This window comes from Petaurus breviceps, unplaced genomic scaffold (genome assembly GCF_028583685.1).
Source record: "Petaurus breviceps papuanus isolate PSGF00001 unplaced genomic scaffold, PetGlider_PUasm1.0 99, whole genome shotgun sequence".
Lineage (NCBI taxonomy): Eukaryota > Metazoa > Chordata > Mammalia > Diprotodontia > Petauridae > Petaurus > Petaurus breviceps.
Genome location: NW_027187465.1, coordinates 11,710,469 through 11,723,664, shown reverse-complemented (window position 1 = coordinate 11,723,664; position 13,196 = coordinate 11,710,469). Strand labels below are relative to the sequence as shown.

Below are 13,196 nucleotides of genomic sequence, written 5' to 3'. Positions count from 1 at the left end.
ACTCATTCCTGGGACACTTCGTACCAACTGGGATGTTGGTGGTACAAGAGATCCCCCTCTGCAAATAAGAACACTTCCCAGTTAGGACAGCAGGGTTGGGTTGAAATTTTCTACTAGGATTGGAATCCCCAAACCCAACCCCGAGGGTGGCCACCAGGGCTGGAGAGGGGTAGGCTGTCACCCAAGACCACCCAGAGCCCTTGATGCCAGAGCCAACGTTCCAGGGTGACCTTGGCCTGAGCTGTTGTCGGTATTCCTAGTCTGACACCGATTCATCTCCCTGTGACTTCCCTCCACACTCCATATTATCATACTGTCCAAGGGCAGGGGCTGTCTTGTGCCTTCCTATGGATCCCCAGTGCTTAGCAGGGTACAGGTGCTTAATAAATGCACAGAAGCACAGAGTCTTGTCGAAACTTATTTCCTCTGGAGCCTAGAATGGTTTTGTGGAGCCCAGTTGGTGGTGAAGTTGGTCTTAGTGTATCTTAACTAAGAAGACCCAAGTTCAAATTCTGCTTCAGACACTAACTAGGTGTGGGACCCTGTATAAGTCACTCAATTCCTTCCAGCCTCAGATTCTACCATTAGTAAATCACAATAACAATAATAGCTATCATTTATATAGCACTTGAAGGCTTAAAAAAGGACTTTGCACATCTCTCATTCGATCCTTGATGTAGTATAATTATTCCCATTTCACAGATGACAAAGCTTAAGCCTTGAAGTGGCTTTTCTAAGATCTCACAGCTTGTAGAATTTGAACTCAGGACTTCCTCAACTCCAGGCCCAGCGCTCCAACACCACCTAGGGCCAACTAGAACCATTTAGATTTCTCCCTCTTACTTCCCATACTAGAAGTCAGTCATCATCTCCTTCCCCAATCTTCCAGGAAGCCTTTTTCTACTTCCTTCTCTGTAAAAATGGGAGGGGGGGGCTGGATGAGATGGCCCCCCAGGTCCCATCTAGACTCAATCAACGATGCCAGGATTCCCAATTCCTTCAACCAAACTCTGAGGGCTAAAGATATTTTCCTTTTTTGCCTTTCCATCCCTAGGGTCTAGCACAGAATAAGTGCTTAATTAAACTGTGTTCAATTGAAATGAACCAGAGAGGAGAAGATTCCCACACTGGAAACAGCCTGAGCCAAAGCACCTGTGGTTGGGGAGCACAGCTGCCCTGTGGCACGCCTGGGGGTCCTCTCCACCAGCGTGCAGGCCTTCATCTGGACACTGTCCAGCCTGTCAGCATCCTTCCTGAGAAATGGCACCCAGAAGGGACCCCAGCACTCCACGTGTGGGTCTACTGACCAGGCTCAAGCACAGCTGCCCTGGCATTTACACTTAGGTATTAGGGATGGTCACACTCATGTCTCCAATCAAAAAAGTCTTGAAACAAGGCAAGGTGAAAATAATGGTAAATTTTATTGGCATAAATCACAGGAATTTAAATGGGAAAAGCAAGGTTAGAAGTTTATAGGGAAGAAAAAATCAAATCAAGCTGTTGACCCAGAGAGGCATTCCCCAAATGTCCCTGATCCCAAAGGGAAGGGACAGGGGCAGGTCACTGTAAACAGAGCACTAAGGCCTCGAGGTGGACATACGGACACCCCAGAACAGAGCTGAGGTGGCCTGGACAGCTCCTGGCTTTCATTCAGCTCACTGAACCAGAAAGCCGAGTGTGTACTGAGATCCCAGCTAACTGCCCCAGCCTCCACCAGACCCAGACTGCCTTATGCCCTGTCTTATGCCTATGGCCCGCTTCCAACGACTGGAAGGCCTTGGGAGTGGGCAGAGCTGGCAGCTCCACCTGGGGACTCAGGGAAGCTCCCATTTTCCCAGGATTCTCCCAAGACCTGGCCTTGGGGCATTCGAGAAGATTTCACGACCCAGAGCAAAAGCAAAGCCCCTTGGCAAAACCACCATCAGTCTCAGCTGGGTTTCTCCCCCAGGAATTTTCCAAGCACTCCTTGAGGTCAGCACAAAACGGGGACAAAGCTGGGTCAGCAGAGGCTGAAGGTCCCATGCACCCCCTGGCTCCATCACTCTTTTCTTAAGAAGGAATCTGTTTCTCCATCACTCCATCCCCAAGTTTCCCAAAGAAAGGAAAACATGGCATAAAAGGTGCTTACCAGACTCTAGGAGGAAGCCCAGAGGCAGAGGGCAGGCCCTGGGGGAACTCAGAAGACACAAGAAGGCCTGGATGTAGGACCCCCCCACCCCAACTCCTTATGGCTTATTCCAGCAGAAATCGTGTTTCCCCATCCCTCCGTGCCACCCAACACACATCACATGCTGACCTCTCTCATGAAGGCAGGCGAGTAGGCTAAGTCAGCTGAGACCCCAGTGGGCAGAGTCCGGGAGGAAGGGGGTCTGAATACAGCAGTTTACAAAATGTTCTAGGTGAACTGTGAGGGAGGGAATAAAAAACGGCAACTCCCAGTCCAACTGGTTTGTGCTAGAAAAAGATACTGGCTGCCTCTCACCCAGAAGCCCTCAGTACAAAGAAAGCCCTATTGGTTAAGAGTGCTAGATAGCAAAGCCGCCTGGGTCACTGCCCCCAGGGGGCCCGAGAGCAGAAAAAGGACAGGACCAAAAAGGAACACCTTAAAAATCTCTTCAAAATCATTTATAGAGAGAATTAAAAGCAACCCAGACAAATAGGAATTCAAACCTCAGTGTAGAAATCTATCAAACACGGGACAGTCCGGGGGCCGCGTCACGGCGTGCCCACCAGTCCTGGGGCCTGGGGCCCGGGCTCAGCCACCCGCAAAGTCAATATAAAACATTATTGCTGGAGAGTCCTCGCTCAGTAGAACCAAGTGAAGAAGAGCCACTAGAAAGAAGGCCTCGTGTGGAGGACAGAGTGGCCAGGGGCAGCCGGGGGAGAAAGGGACCCTGGGAACTCCTCCCCAGGAGGGGTGATGCTGGCATTCCCTTGGCAGGGGCTGGCTGCCCTCCAGAGTGCTGAACCAGGGGAAGAGGAGGGGAAAAAGGGGAAGAGCTAGAGGTTAGGAAACAAAGTCCTGCCCCTCAAAACCTCCCTGAATGGGCAGCCCTGGTTCTGGGGATGCCCAGTGACCTGGCTACGAAATGATTCCAGTGTGGGGTGCCAGGCTCTGCACCTGAATGGTTCCCCAGGCCATGAAGGATCTCTCCCCCCATGAGAGAGAGGGACAGGGAGAACAGAGGACAGGGAATGGAAGTGGGCCTGGGGAGATCCCTGGGCAGAGGAAGCCAGAATCAGGTGTGGATTTTCTGGCCTCTCCTCCTCCTGCCCATCCCATGCCCCCTCCCCTGCCACGTCTCTGGGGCCCCGGAGCCCCCGGCTCCCTCGGGGCCCCTTCCAGGGGGGCTGGCTGCGGGGGCTCTAACAGAAGAGCTTGAGGAAGCAGTTCTGACAGTACGGCTTGTCGTTCTGTTCCTTGAAGGTCCCTTTGTTGAGCTGCTTGAGACAGAAGGCGCAGACAAAATGCTCTGGGTGGAACTTCTTGGCCATGGCGGTGATGCAGCGGCCCGTGATGGGCTTCTGGCAGCCGGAACAGAGCGAGCCACGCCGCTCATGGTAATGCACCTCGCAGTAGGGCTGCCCGTCGTGCTCGAAGAAGCTGCCGTTGACAAAGGGCGTGAAGCATTCCTGAGCAGCACAGGGGAGGACGGGAGTGGTCAGCCCCCGACCTGGGAGCAGTCAGCCCCAGCCCAGCAGCCGAGGGCCCTAGCCCCTCCCACAGAGGCTTCTGCACAGGCTGAGGGGACCAAGGAGACCGAGCCTCAGGAAGATGAAGCAGGGTTAGAACTGAACCTCCTCACTCGGCTCTCCTCTGGCCGTACCTGGGCAACTCCCGTGACCTGCACCTTGGACACTAGGAAGCCTTGTCTGTCTACCCTCCCTTCCTCCTGGGGAAAGACCCTCAAGCTGCCAGACACTGATGTCCATGAACCTCCCTCGGAAGCAGAAGGCACAGCCAGGGAGAAGAGCAGGGCCCAGAGGCCTTACCCGGCAGACAAAACACTCAGGGTGCCAGAGGGTGTTGAGTGCAGAGATGTAGTTCTCTAGGATGGCCCGGGCACAGCCGCCACACTTAGGGGCAAACATGTCAAAGTAATCTTTTCGACAATATGCCTTCCCATCTTTCTCATGGAACCCTGCATGGGAGAGAGCACAGGACAGGTTCAGAGAAGGTCTGGGCTAGGAGAAGTCTTAGAACAGGGGCTATCAGAGTTGGGAGACGCCTGAGAACAGGAGATGTCAGGGCTGGGAGGGGCCTCAGAACAGGGGATGTCAGAGCTGGGAGGGGCCTTAGAACAGGGAATGTCAGAGCTGGGAAGAACCTGAGAACAGGGGACAGCAGGGCTGGGAGAGGCTTGAGAACAGGGGGCAGCAGGGCTGGGAGGGGCCTCAGAACAGGGAATGTCAGACTACAAGGAAGCTTAGAAATCGTGTAATTTAACTCTCTCACTTTACGGGAGAGAACTGAGGCCACAGAGCAAGTCAGAGGCAAGACTCAAACCCAGACCCTCTGACTTGAAGCCCTGCACTCTCCGCACTGCTCTGTGCTGTCTCTCTAACATTAAGAACACAGGATGCTAGGTGTAAAGGGGCCTTTAGGGTTAGGCAGGGATCCATCCCCCTCACCCCACCCCAGCTCTAACGTGAACATGACCTTGAAACAAGGCCCCTTCCCCCCCCAAGCCTGGTACCTTCCGGTCCAAAGAAAGCTCCGCACTGAGCACAGAAGAAATGCTCGGGGTGCCAAGTTCGGTCCAAGGCCGTCACCACTTTCTAGAGAAGAGAGATCCCAGAGGGGAAAGCCGCTGAAGGGGGCTGGTCGCCTCCTTTGGCTGGTTTAGAGGCAGAGTCAAGGCCGGAGAAATGGCTCTGCGTATGGCAGTGGACAAAGGAGCCCTCTGCCTGCACCCCTGCGGAAGGGTGCGCCGGCCAGCCTGGCTCCCGCTCAAGGTATTCTGGGGAGGCTCCCACCTCTGCTCCCTCCTTACCGCCCTCCCGGACTCCCCCACTACTTAGCAAATACAGAATATGTATGTATTGATAGGCATGCTCTATTTCCCCCAAAATGTGAGCTCCTGGAGGGCAGGGTCATTGGTCTCCATCCCCAGAGCCTGGTACGCAGTATCCACCATCCCCGGCTGCCCACACCAAGCCTCCTTTTCTCAGACACTCTGCCTCTGCCCTCCAGGTTCCCACTGGCTGGGCCCCCTCTGGTCTCCTGAGAGCCCCCCAGGGCAGGATGCCAAGGTGTGCCCACCCCACCCCCACCTGCCCCCAGGACTCACGTCCAGAATGGGCCCGTTACAATAGAAGCAGCGAGGAGAGAAGAGGTTGTGGTAATCCTTTTCACAGTAGGGCTGCCCGTCGCGCTCAAAGAAGTTGCGGGAGCCAATCTCTTCCTGGCAGTGGGTGCAGACGAAATGCTCGGGGTGCCAGGTCTTGCCCATCGCCGTGACCACCTGCGGGAGGGGAGGAGATGAGGAGCCCAGGAGCAGCCCGAGGGCAGGCCAGGAGCGCTCCCTCTGCTATCTGCATCCCCTCCCACTGAGCTGGGTGCCTGGCACCTGGTGGGGGTTGTTCAGGCCTCTTTCTGACCCCAGCGGGGGATTTCCTGGCAAAGACAATGGAGTGCTTTGACATTCCCTTCTCCAGCTCATTTTACAGATGAGGAAACCGAGGAAAAGGTAAGGGACTTGCCCAGGGTCATGCAGCTAGTAAGTATCTGAGGCTGGATTTGAACTTGGCCCAGTGCTGAGCCAGCTAGCTAAGTGTCTAATAAACTCAGTTACTGAAATAAAATGAGGCCTTTCTGCACCCCCACTCCTACCAACTCACTGAGTCAAAGGATCTTACTCTCTATCAACCAACGATGGATGGACAAGGCCCCCGGGGGGTGTGAGCCCTTCTCACCGGCCCAGGCTGTCTCTCATCCCCCCTCTGTCACCTGTCCAGCAATGGGCTTCTTGCAGGCCCCACAGACACCTTTGGCGACCGTGGCCACGCCCAGTTTGTTCAGGTCTGACTGCAGGCTCCCCAGCATGCTGTCCAGCTGGCTTCCAGGCTTCGGGGGACCGCCAGGTGGGGAGCCGCTGCCCACCTTCCCCTGGGCCATGAACTGTGGAGCAACAGGAGAAAAGCGGTTGGAACAGGGCAGACAGCAACATCTGAAACTCTGGCTGGGACACAGGCGGCTTCCTGGGGTAACCCACTCTACAGACACAGTGACTGAGGTGAGGCCAAACAACAAAACAGGCACCAAACCATCCAGGTCGCCCTGTCTCCCTCCCACAGCTCTTGGGGAAGATTCTGTCCTGAGGGCACATGAGGGGAGAAGAAGTCTGTGGGTGAGAGGGAAGGGAAGCCGGACGGCGTCCACGCTGAGGATATGCCTCTCCCCCCCAACCACCTCCATCACCATCTGGCCAGTGATGCTTGGCCTTCCCTTTAGAAATCAGACTACGGCCGCCCAGTGACCACCCCAGATCCCACAGGGAGAAGAGAAAACTCCCCGACGAGAGAAGAAAGCCATTTCTTGCAGAGAGGCAGGTCTGGACATCTGCACCCCAGTACAAATAGGAAGAACCTGATGTTTGTTGCTTGAATGACTGAGTGATGGCCAGTCCAGCCCTAGTGTTCAGAGTCCTCCAATGATCCTCTGACCCATCACTGACAACAGAGCCAAGAAGGGACACCCCAGCCCAGAGGGGCAAGGAAGGGGAGAAGCCTGGAGAGATGAGGCCTGACCCCAAGAGAGCTCCAAGGAGGAGGGGAAGGAACAACAGACCTGGCCAAAAGGGGAAAGGCAGGGCCACTAAGGAAGACACTGGTCTCCCCTCTCTTAGCAGGGCCCCCTTGGAGCTAGGGGCCCAGGACTGTACCCTGAGGAGATGAAAGGGGCAAACCTCAGGAAAGGCCAGGGGTGCAGGGAGCTCACTGCCATGAGGAGACGGGCTGGCTGCCTTCCTGAGGGGGGGAGGGCTGGGGGGTGGACGGGCTGCCATCAGGGCCGGGGGCTGGGCTGCTGAAGTCCCCGTCAGCACCTGCGAAGGAGGGTGACAGGCCGAGGTCAGCGTCCTGACCAGGAGACCAGAGGAAGGTGGGGGCACTGAGGGCCCTGGGTAGCAGGAGATGAAGGGTGGAGGCCACTGGACTATGATGGCCTGGTTTAGTCAGCCCTATGGACCCCTGGGGGGCAGGCCTGCCTGAACTGGGGGGAAGAGCGGATCATCATCGGTCTGACAGCTGACAGACATGGTGAGGCGGGCAGCAGCTGGGGTGTGGAGTGGGCAGGAGACAGAGGCCTCACTGGGCCCAGGACCCAGAGCAGCCCAGCACCCCTCTTCATCACAGGGGATGTCCCTGACCCTTGGAGGTCTGGGGGAGGTGTGGCCCGGGGTCGTCAGTGCCCGGGGGGAAGGGGAGCCACTCTCAGGAGTGTGTCTGAGATACGGGTGAGGAGAAGGAGGAGGAGAGACAGGAACTGAGATGGTTCTTCTCAGGGGAATGGGAGAGTCAGGAGGAAAGACAACCTGAGAAAGGAAGGAAGACAAGTAAAGACAAGAGAAAGGAAAAGCTCCCAAGATCTGGGGCCCAAAGTCTTGGCAGTGCTCCCAGGCCCCAGCACCCTCTCATGCCAGAACAGCACCGCAGTCAGGGCAAAGGCCAAGCCTCATCCCTGAAGAGGATCTGAAATCCAGGGTTTGAGACACCTGCTGCCCACACAGACCCCCAGCTCGTCTTCTCCCCTTGACCCACACAAGACAGCCCTAACTGTAGACAGAACCAAGAGGCAGAAGAGGTCTGAAGTGTCCCAAACACCCCTCTCTTCCTTCACGCCACCCCTTGAGGCCATGCCGAGGACCCCCACCCCAATACCTTCTCTATGACCTGTTCCCTGTCCCTCCTCCCTCGAGGCTGCACAGTGATGACAACCCCCTCCGTCAACCAGGCCTCCGGGTCAGACCCCGCCTCGGCCATCCCCTCTTCCTCTGGCCTGATGCCCAAGCGGCCCTGCAGCTCGGCAATGAGCTGGTCCTGAGACGGGGTCTTGTGGAGGATGGCGGGGCTCAGGCGTCGACGCGGGGAGGGTTCCCGTGACATGGGGTGCGCGTGGCCTGTCTCCCGGCTCCTCCTGATCACAGAGCGGATCTGAGAGACAGAGGAAGCTGGTCATGGCCGCATCTTTCCACCAATCCTCTGGCTACTGGGCAGGCCAAGCAGACACAACACTTCTCATTACGTATTTACTCTGGTCCCCAATAAGCACCGAGGAGAAGACGGACGTTCAAAAAGAGGCCTGTCAGACCTCCACCAGGAGATCTGCGCTCTCCCTCTAATCTTTCTGCGCCTTCCTTTTCCCATCTGTAAAATGGGGACAGTGATGAATGGTGCCCAGTCCACCTCACAGGGCAGGCAGATATGAAGGCCTCTGGAGAGGACAAGGCATCCTACAGACACAGGTTGTGTGTATTAGATGCAGAGGGAGTGGGCCTGCCCCTGCCTGGGCCTGGCAAGTCAAGGCCATCCATCGACTGCAATGATGGGGCGTCTCATGATTCTCAGCTCAGGCCTGTCTTCTGCTGAGGACCCGGCTCACCATGACTGCCATGCACAAGGGCTCCGTCAGGGGCTCATGCTGTTAGTGCAGCAGGAGGGGCAGGGGAACGTCCAGTCTCACACCATGCACTGGGGGCCATGCACAGCAGCCGTAGCCGCCCTCCCCCTTGGATGCCTGCCTGGCCAGAGGTAGAAATCCTCTCCACGGCTGGAGTCTCTGCTGCCAAGGGCAGCTCTGGCTCATCCCTCCTGGCCAAGCTTCTTGAGGTCTCAGTGCTCCAGCCTCCCCTCGCAGGGCTCACGGCAGATGTGTCTCTCCTGGGAGTGTTCTCCTGGCCCAGCGCCTTCTCAGCCTGGGTGGGGTGGCCGCTGTCCTGACCCATTAGCCCTGCCGAGGTCCTGTCCAGTCTGGGCTCCTTCAAGGGGCCCCAGGTGTCTGGGAAGACATCCTGTCTGTTCACAGCAACAACAGCTGCTTCCATGGCCTCTTCCACAGTATAAGCAGCTTTGTGTGAATCCAGGGGCCCCGGGGGCTCCAAAGCCTGCAGCTGTTCCCTTGAAGCACTGCCCACCTCCTCTAGACCGGGAGGGCTGGTGGGCACCTTCCAAGATGGGCTGTGCGGCTGGGGCCTCATGTGTGCTTGTGGCAAGAAAGAGCTGAAACAAACACCCTCGGGAGGCCTCTTCTCCCTGCCAAGACCCTCTCTGGCCGTGTCTTTCCTTTCCTCTGTCCCAGAGGGATGCCCATCCATGAAGGATAACCCAGCCTTGCCAGCATCAGACAACCCCCCAGGCCTGGTCAGATCAGGCCACTCCAGAGGAGGGGCTGTGAGGGGATCTGAGGACACAGCTGGGGGGCTCCTCCCTGTGTCCCCATTCTCTTCAATGCACAGGACCCCAGAGGCACTCCCCCGGTCACCAGAGACCTGTCTAGTGTGGGGCATCAAGGAAGCAGATGAGAGGGTACCATGTGGTTCTGAAGAGGCATGTGAGAAGGCCAGCAGCTTTGATCTTGGGGACATGGAAGAGCTGGTCTGGAGGAAAATCGGGACAAAGGCAGAGAGGAAGTTCAAGACCCCTCAGCCTGGGCGTGGGCTCCAACCTCAGAACCCAGGCTTCCATCTCCCAGAGAGTCTGAGGTGACCCCTCAGATCTAAGCAGCTCATGACAGGGAGCTCACTTCCTCCTGGACACTCAGAGAACAGACAGCCAGACCCACAGGCCACCCAGGTCACCTACAAGGTCATCCTCCAAGGTCACAAAACAGCCAAAGAATTCATAAAAGGAAGCATACTTTGGGGGGGGGGGGAAACGATATCTCTTAAATGCCCCAGTGGGGAGGGGGAAAAAAGTCAAAAGAGGGACAAGTGAAGGGTGGAATGGACTCCCCAAGACAAGCGGAGGTAACATCCAGGTAACACCCACACACACACCCACACCCCCCACACACACACACACACAAAATGCTCTATAAGGACTCCTGCTATGGTCCAGAGTGATGGGGAAATAGCAGCTTTTGTGACCTACAAATGCCATACTTTGGGTTCCCAGTGGCCATCCCTTGCTGGTCTGCCCCTCCCTGGCCCTGAAGCCTCCTTTATCCAACAAGAGGTCATCATCCTTATCTTCTTGGAGGACCCACACTTTCCCCCGCCCCAGCCCCACTAGACAGGAGACAGCATTGGACACACCATTAACCACCGTACAGTCCAAACCTTGGCCCCCAATATAAGGAAACTTCTGACCCCAGGGTCCAGAGTCTAAGGTTCCTTCCCTATGATGTACTAGGCATGTGCTCTGTGTCCGGGCAGAACAAGACGGCACCACCTGCTCCTATGGAACCAGGGCAAAGCCTACCTCTGAAGCACCTAGTTCAAGCCTCCCAGCAGAGACCTCAGCCCTTTCTCACCACAAAGGGAAGGCCGGTGGGACAATTCTCCCTCCCACCCCATCCCCCCAGTTCCCTGTTCCTCCACTATCTTGTCCCTCCCCAAGGCTGCTATCTGACCCAGAAGGCAAGGCCAGATCAGCAAATTGCTGGAGAAATCAATCACCATCAATACCCACTTAGATCCTGGCAGACCTATCATCTTCTAAATAAAACATCCCAGCCCATTCCTGGGTTGGGGTGGGGAATGGAGAAGGTGGCCTGGAGGCTAGGCTGGGAGGGGCTCTGGGCAAGGCAAGAGACCAGTTTAAGAATAAGCTACTGGTCAGTGCCGGCCCGCCAGCCAAAGGTGTTGGGTTTCCCACAGTCACGGCTGGTGGGAAGGAAAGGCCCAGCTGCCAAACCACAGAGGGAGGGAGTAGAGTAAGGCTGTGGAATCAGCCCCATGGATTCTAAGCAAAGAAGAAGTCATTTATCAGGGGATTGGAAGGCAGAGAGAGGGGAGGAAAGGTGCCAGTGGAGGGGAAAGGGCCCAGAAAAGGACATCAGTCAGTGTCATGTATGTGGTCTAGACAATTGAGAGCTGGCCCCTGGGCTTCAGGCCCTCAGGCTCAATGTCCCCCTCCCTTAACCCAATGGTCCATCTGCTGGCAGGGACAGAGGCCCTCTGTCTGCTCCGGATCCACCCACCCAAGCAGCTAAGGGGGCAGGACCCACCCTCGATCTGGCCAGGTCCAAGGAGCATCCTGATGCCCACCTTGGCTGTGGATTCCCTCTCCCTTGCCTTCGGTCAGCGACCACGGAGGGGCAGGCAGGGCATCCCGTTCCTGGGACACAGGGGTGATAGGAACAGGGAGGTAGGGGGATGGGGGGCACGGGTCGGCAGAGCACCTTGAAGTCCGAGAGGGAGGCCATCAGCTCGTCCAGCTCCCTGGTGGCCGAAGAGGCCGAGATGCGGGTCTGCTGCTGGCTGGACGTGACGCGCTGAGGGTTGTTCATGTCACCCTGGTTCACAGTGATGGCTGGACTGTAGGGGAGGGGCACAGGCTCGGTGAGCAGTGAACTCCTCGGGCCTTACCAACACTGGTATCAGCCACCCCTAGCCCCAGCCTGGACTTCTCCCAACACCCCCAGTCTACACGTGGGCCTCACTCTCCAAAGGGCCCCCTCCCCCAGCCAGGCCCGGAAGCCTTCAGAGAAGAAAAGCAAGTCTATGGAAACCCAGGGCAGATGCCGAGGAGGGAAGGGTCCTTCTGACAGCTCTCAACCCAAAAGCATTCACACCTATGGTGTGCTGGGATTAAAAAAAAAAAACAAAAACCAGTGCCTGCCCTCCTGGCGTTCCCATTCTAAACCACCTGCTCAGAAACCTTATGAAGCCTCATTCCAAGGACCTGTGCCTCCCCCCATGGAGGCTTCCTAAGAATTGGGGATTGCTCCCAGGGCCCCCCCAGACCTCAGAGAAGGTCTCGGGCTGCTGTTCAGAATCATAACCAGTGTGCACACGAGTGTTTTGAGATTTACAAAGCTCTTCATGGCAATTCCCCCGTTGGAGCTGTGAAGCCCCATTTCACAGATGATGAAAGTGAGGCCTGGTGTCAGGGTGGAATGAAAGCCCGCTCTTGCCTGACCCCAAGCACAATGCCCTTCCTACCATACTCTGCTGCCCCTGCCCATGACATCCCGGGCTCTTCCTACTTCTGCTGGGGTCCAGAGCGAGGAGGAGAGAGGCCAGGAAGGTACCACCACCCCTCAAATCTAACGCGGGCTCCCAGAATGCCCCAGAGAGGACAGGTGGGCCTCTCCAGGCCGAGCTGGCACTCACACTGGGCTAGGCACGGAGCTCTCCAGCTCATCCAGAAGGCTTTCCACGCTGGGTCTCACGTCCTCCAGCCCCCGGGCCCCATTCCGCTTGGGCTTCTCTTTCACTGGGGGGGGTGGCCTTTCCCCCCAAGGGGCTGTTGTTCTCAGGGATGCCATAGTGAGGACTCAGCCCCCCAGGCAGTGGAGGGCTCTGGTTAGCATCATCTTGGGAGAGAAGAGGAGAAAGTCCAGTCAATACCAACACCAGCCCGGCCCAGGAGGATGCAGGAGAGCAGCCCCGCCCCCAGCCCGGGGACATCACCCTTACCTGACAAGAAGCCAGGAGCAGGGCCGTGCTGGACAGCGTTCAATTCCAGGAGAAGGCGGTCAAGTTCTGACAGGTTACTGCCCAGCGAGGAGCTCATGATGGTGGGGGACGGCTCAGCTGATTTCTGTTTGTTGGGGAAACTAGGGGCAGGGGGAAAAGAAGGAGGCCATTAGAGTCCCTCCAACAGCAGTGGGGAAGGGGAGGCGCACAAGACACTGCCCCTGGGGTTTGGTACAAAGAAACATCGCGAGGGTCAAGGGGCCCTCAAGCTACGTCCTGGGAGAGTCTGCAACTTTATCTATGGCTTAATGTCAGGACAACTTCCCGGAGCAGATGGGCAGCCTCCTCAGAGGTCCTCGAGCAGAGGCCGGATGGCCACCCATCTGAACCCATTCAGGGGAGGGGGTGTGTGCTGAGCTCCCTGCCAGCTCTCTGGGAGGGCAGGGCCAAGGGGGAGGAAGGCAATCTCTCCAAGCTGGAGGATATTCAATAGGATGGGGAGGGATGTGGTAAGTCAGGAGAGGAAGGAAGTTGGGTTCCTACCCTCAGTTACCCAAAGGAGTAACAGAGGACTGGGGCAAAAGCTCCCAACAGTCAGAATGCAACAGGAACATG

General features: G+C 56.9%; 1 protein-coding gene across 1 annotated transcript in view; it reads right to left on the bottom strand.

The window, feature by feature from the left end:
• Nucleotides 1-1,402: 1,402 nt before the first annotated feature.
• PXN (paxillin) overlaps nt 1,403-13,196 on the bottom strand; it is a 52,290-nt gene continuing 40,496 nt past the window's right edge. Inside the window, 9 exon segments of the mRNA XM_069081845.1 lie at nt 1,403-3,633; nt 3,994-4,142; nt 4,698-4,779; nt 5,292-5,465; nt 5,951-6,121; nt 11,342-11,477; nt 12,276-12,376; nt 12,378-12,478; nt 12,582-12,721. Coding sequence (XP_068937946.1) covers nt 3,367-3,633; nt 3,994-4,142; nt 4,698-4,779; nt 5,292-5,465; nt 5,951-6,121; nt 11,342-11,477; nt 12,276-12,376; nt 12,378-12,478; nt 12,582-12,721 — 1,321 coding nt within the window. The 3' untranslated portion in view covers nt 1,403-3,366.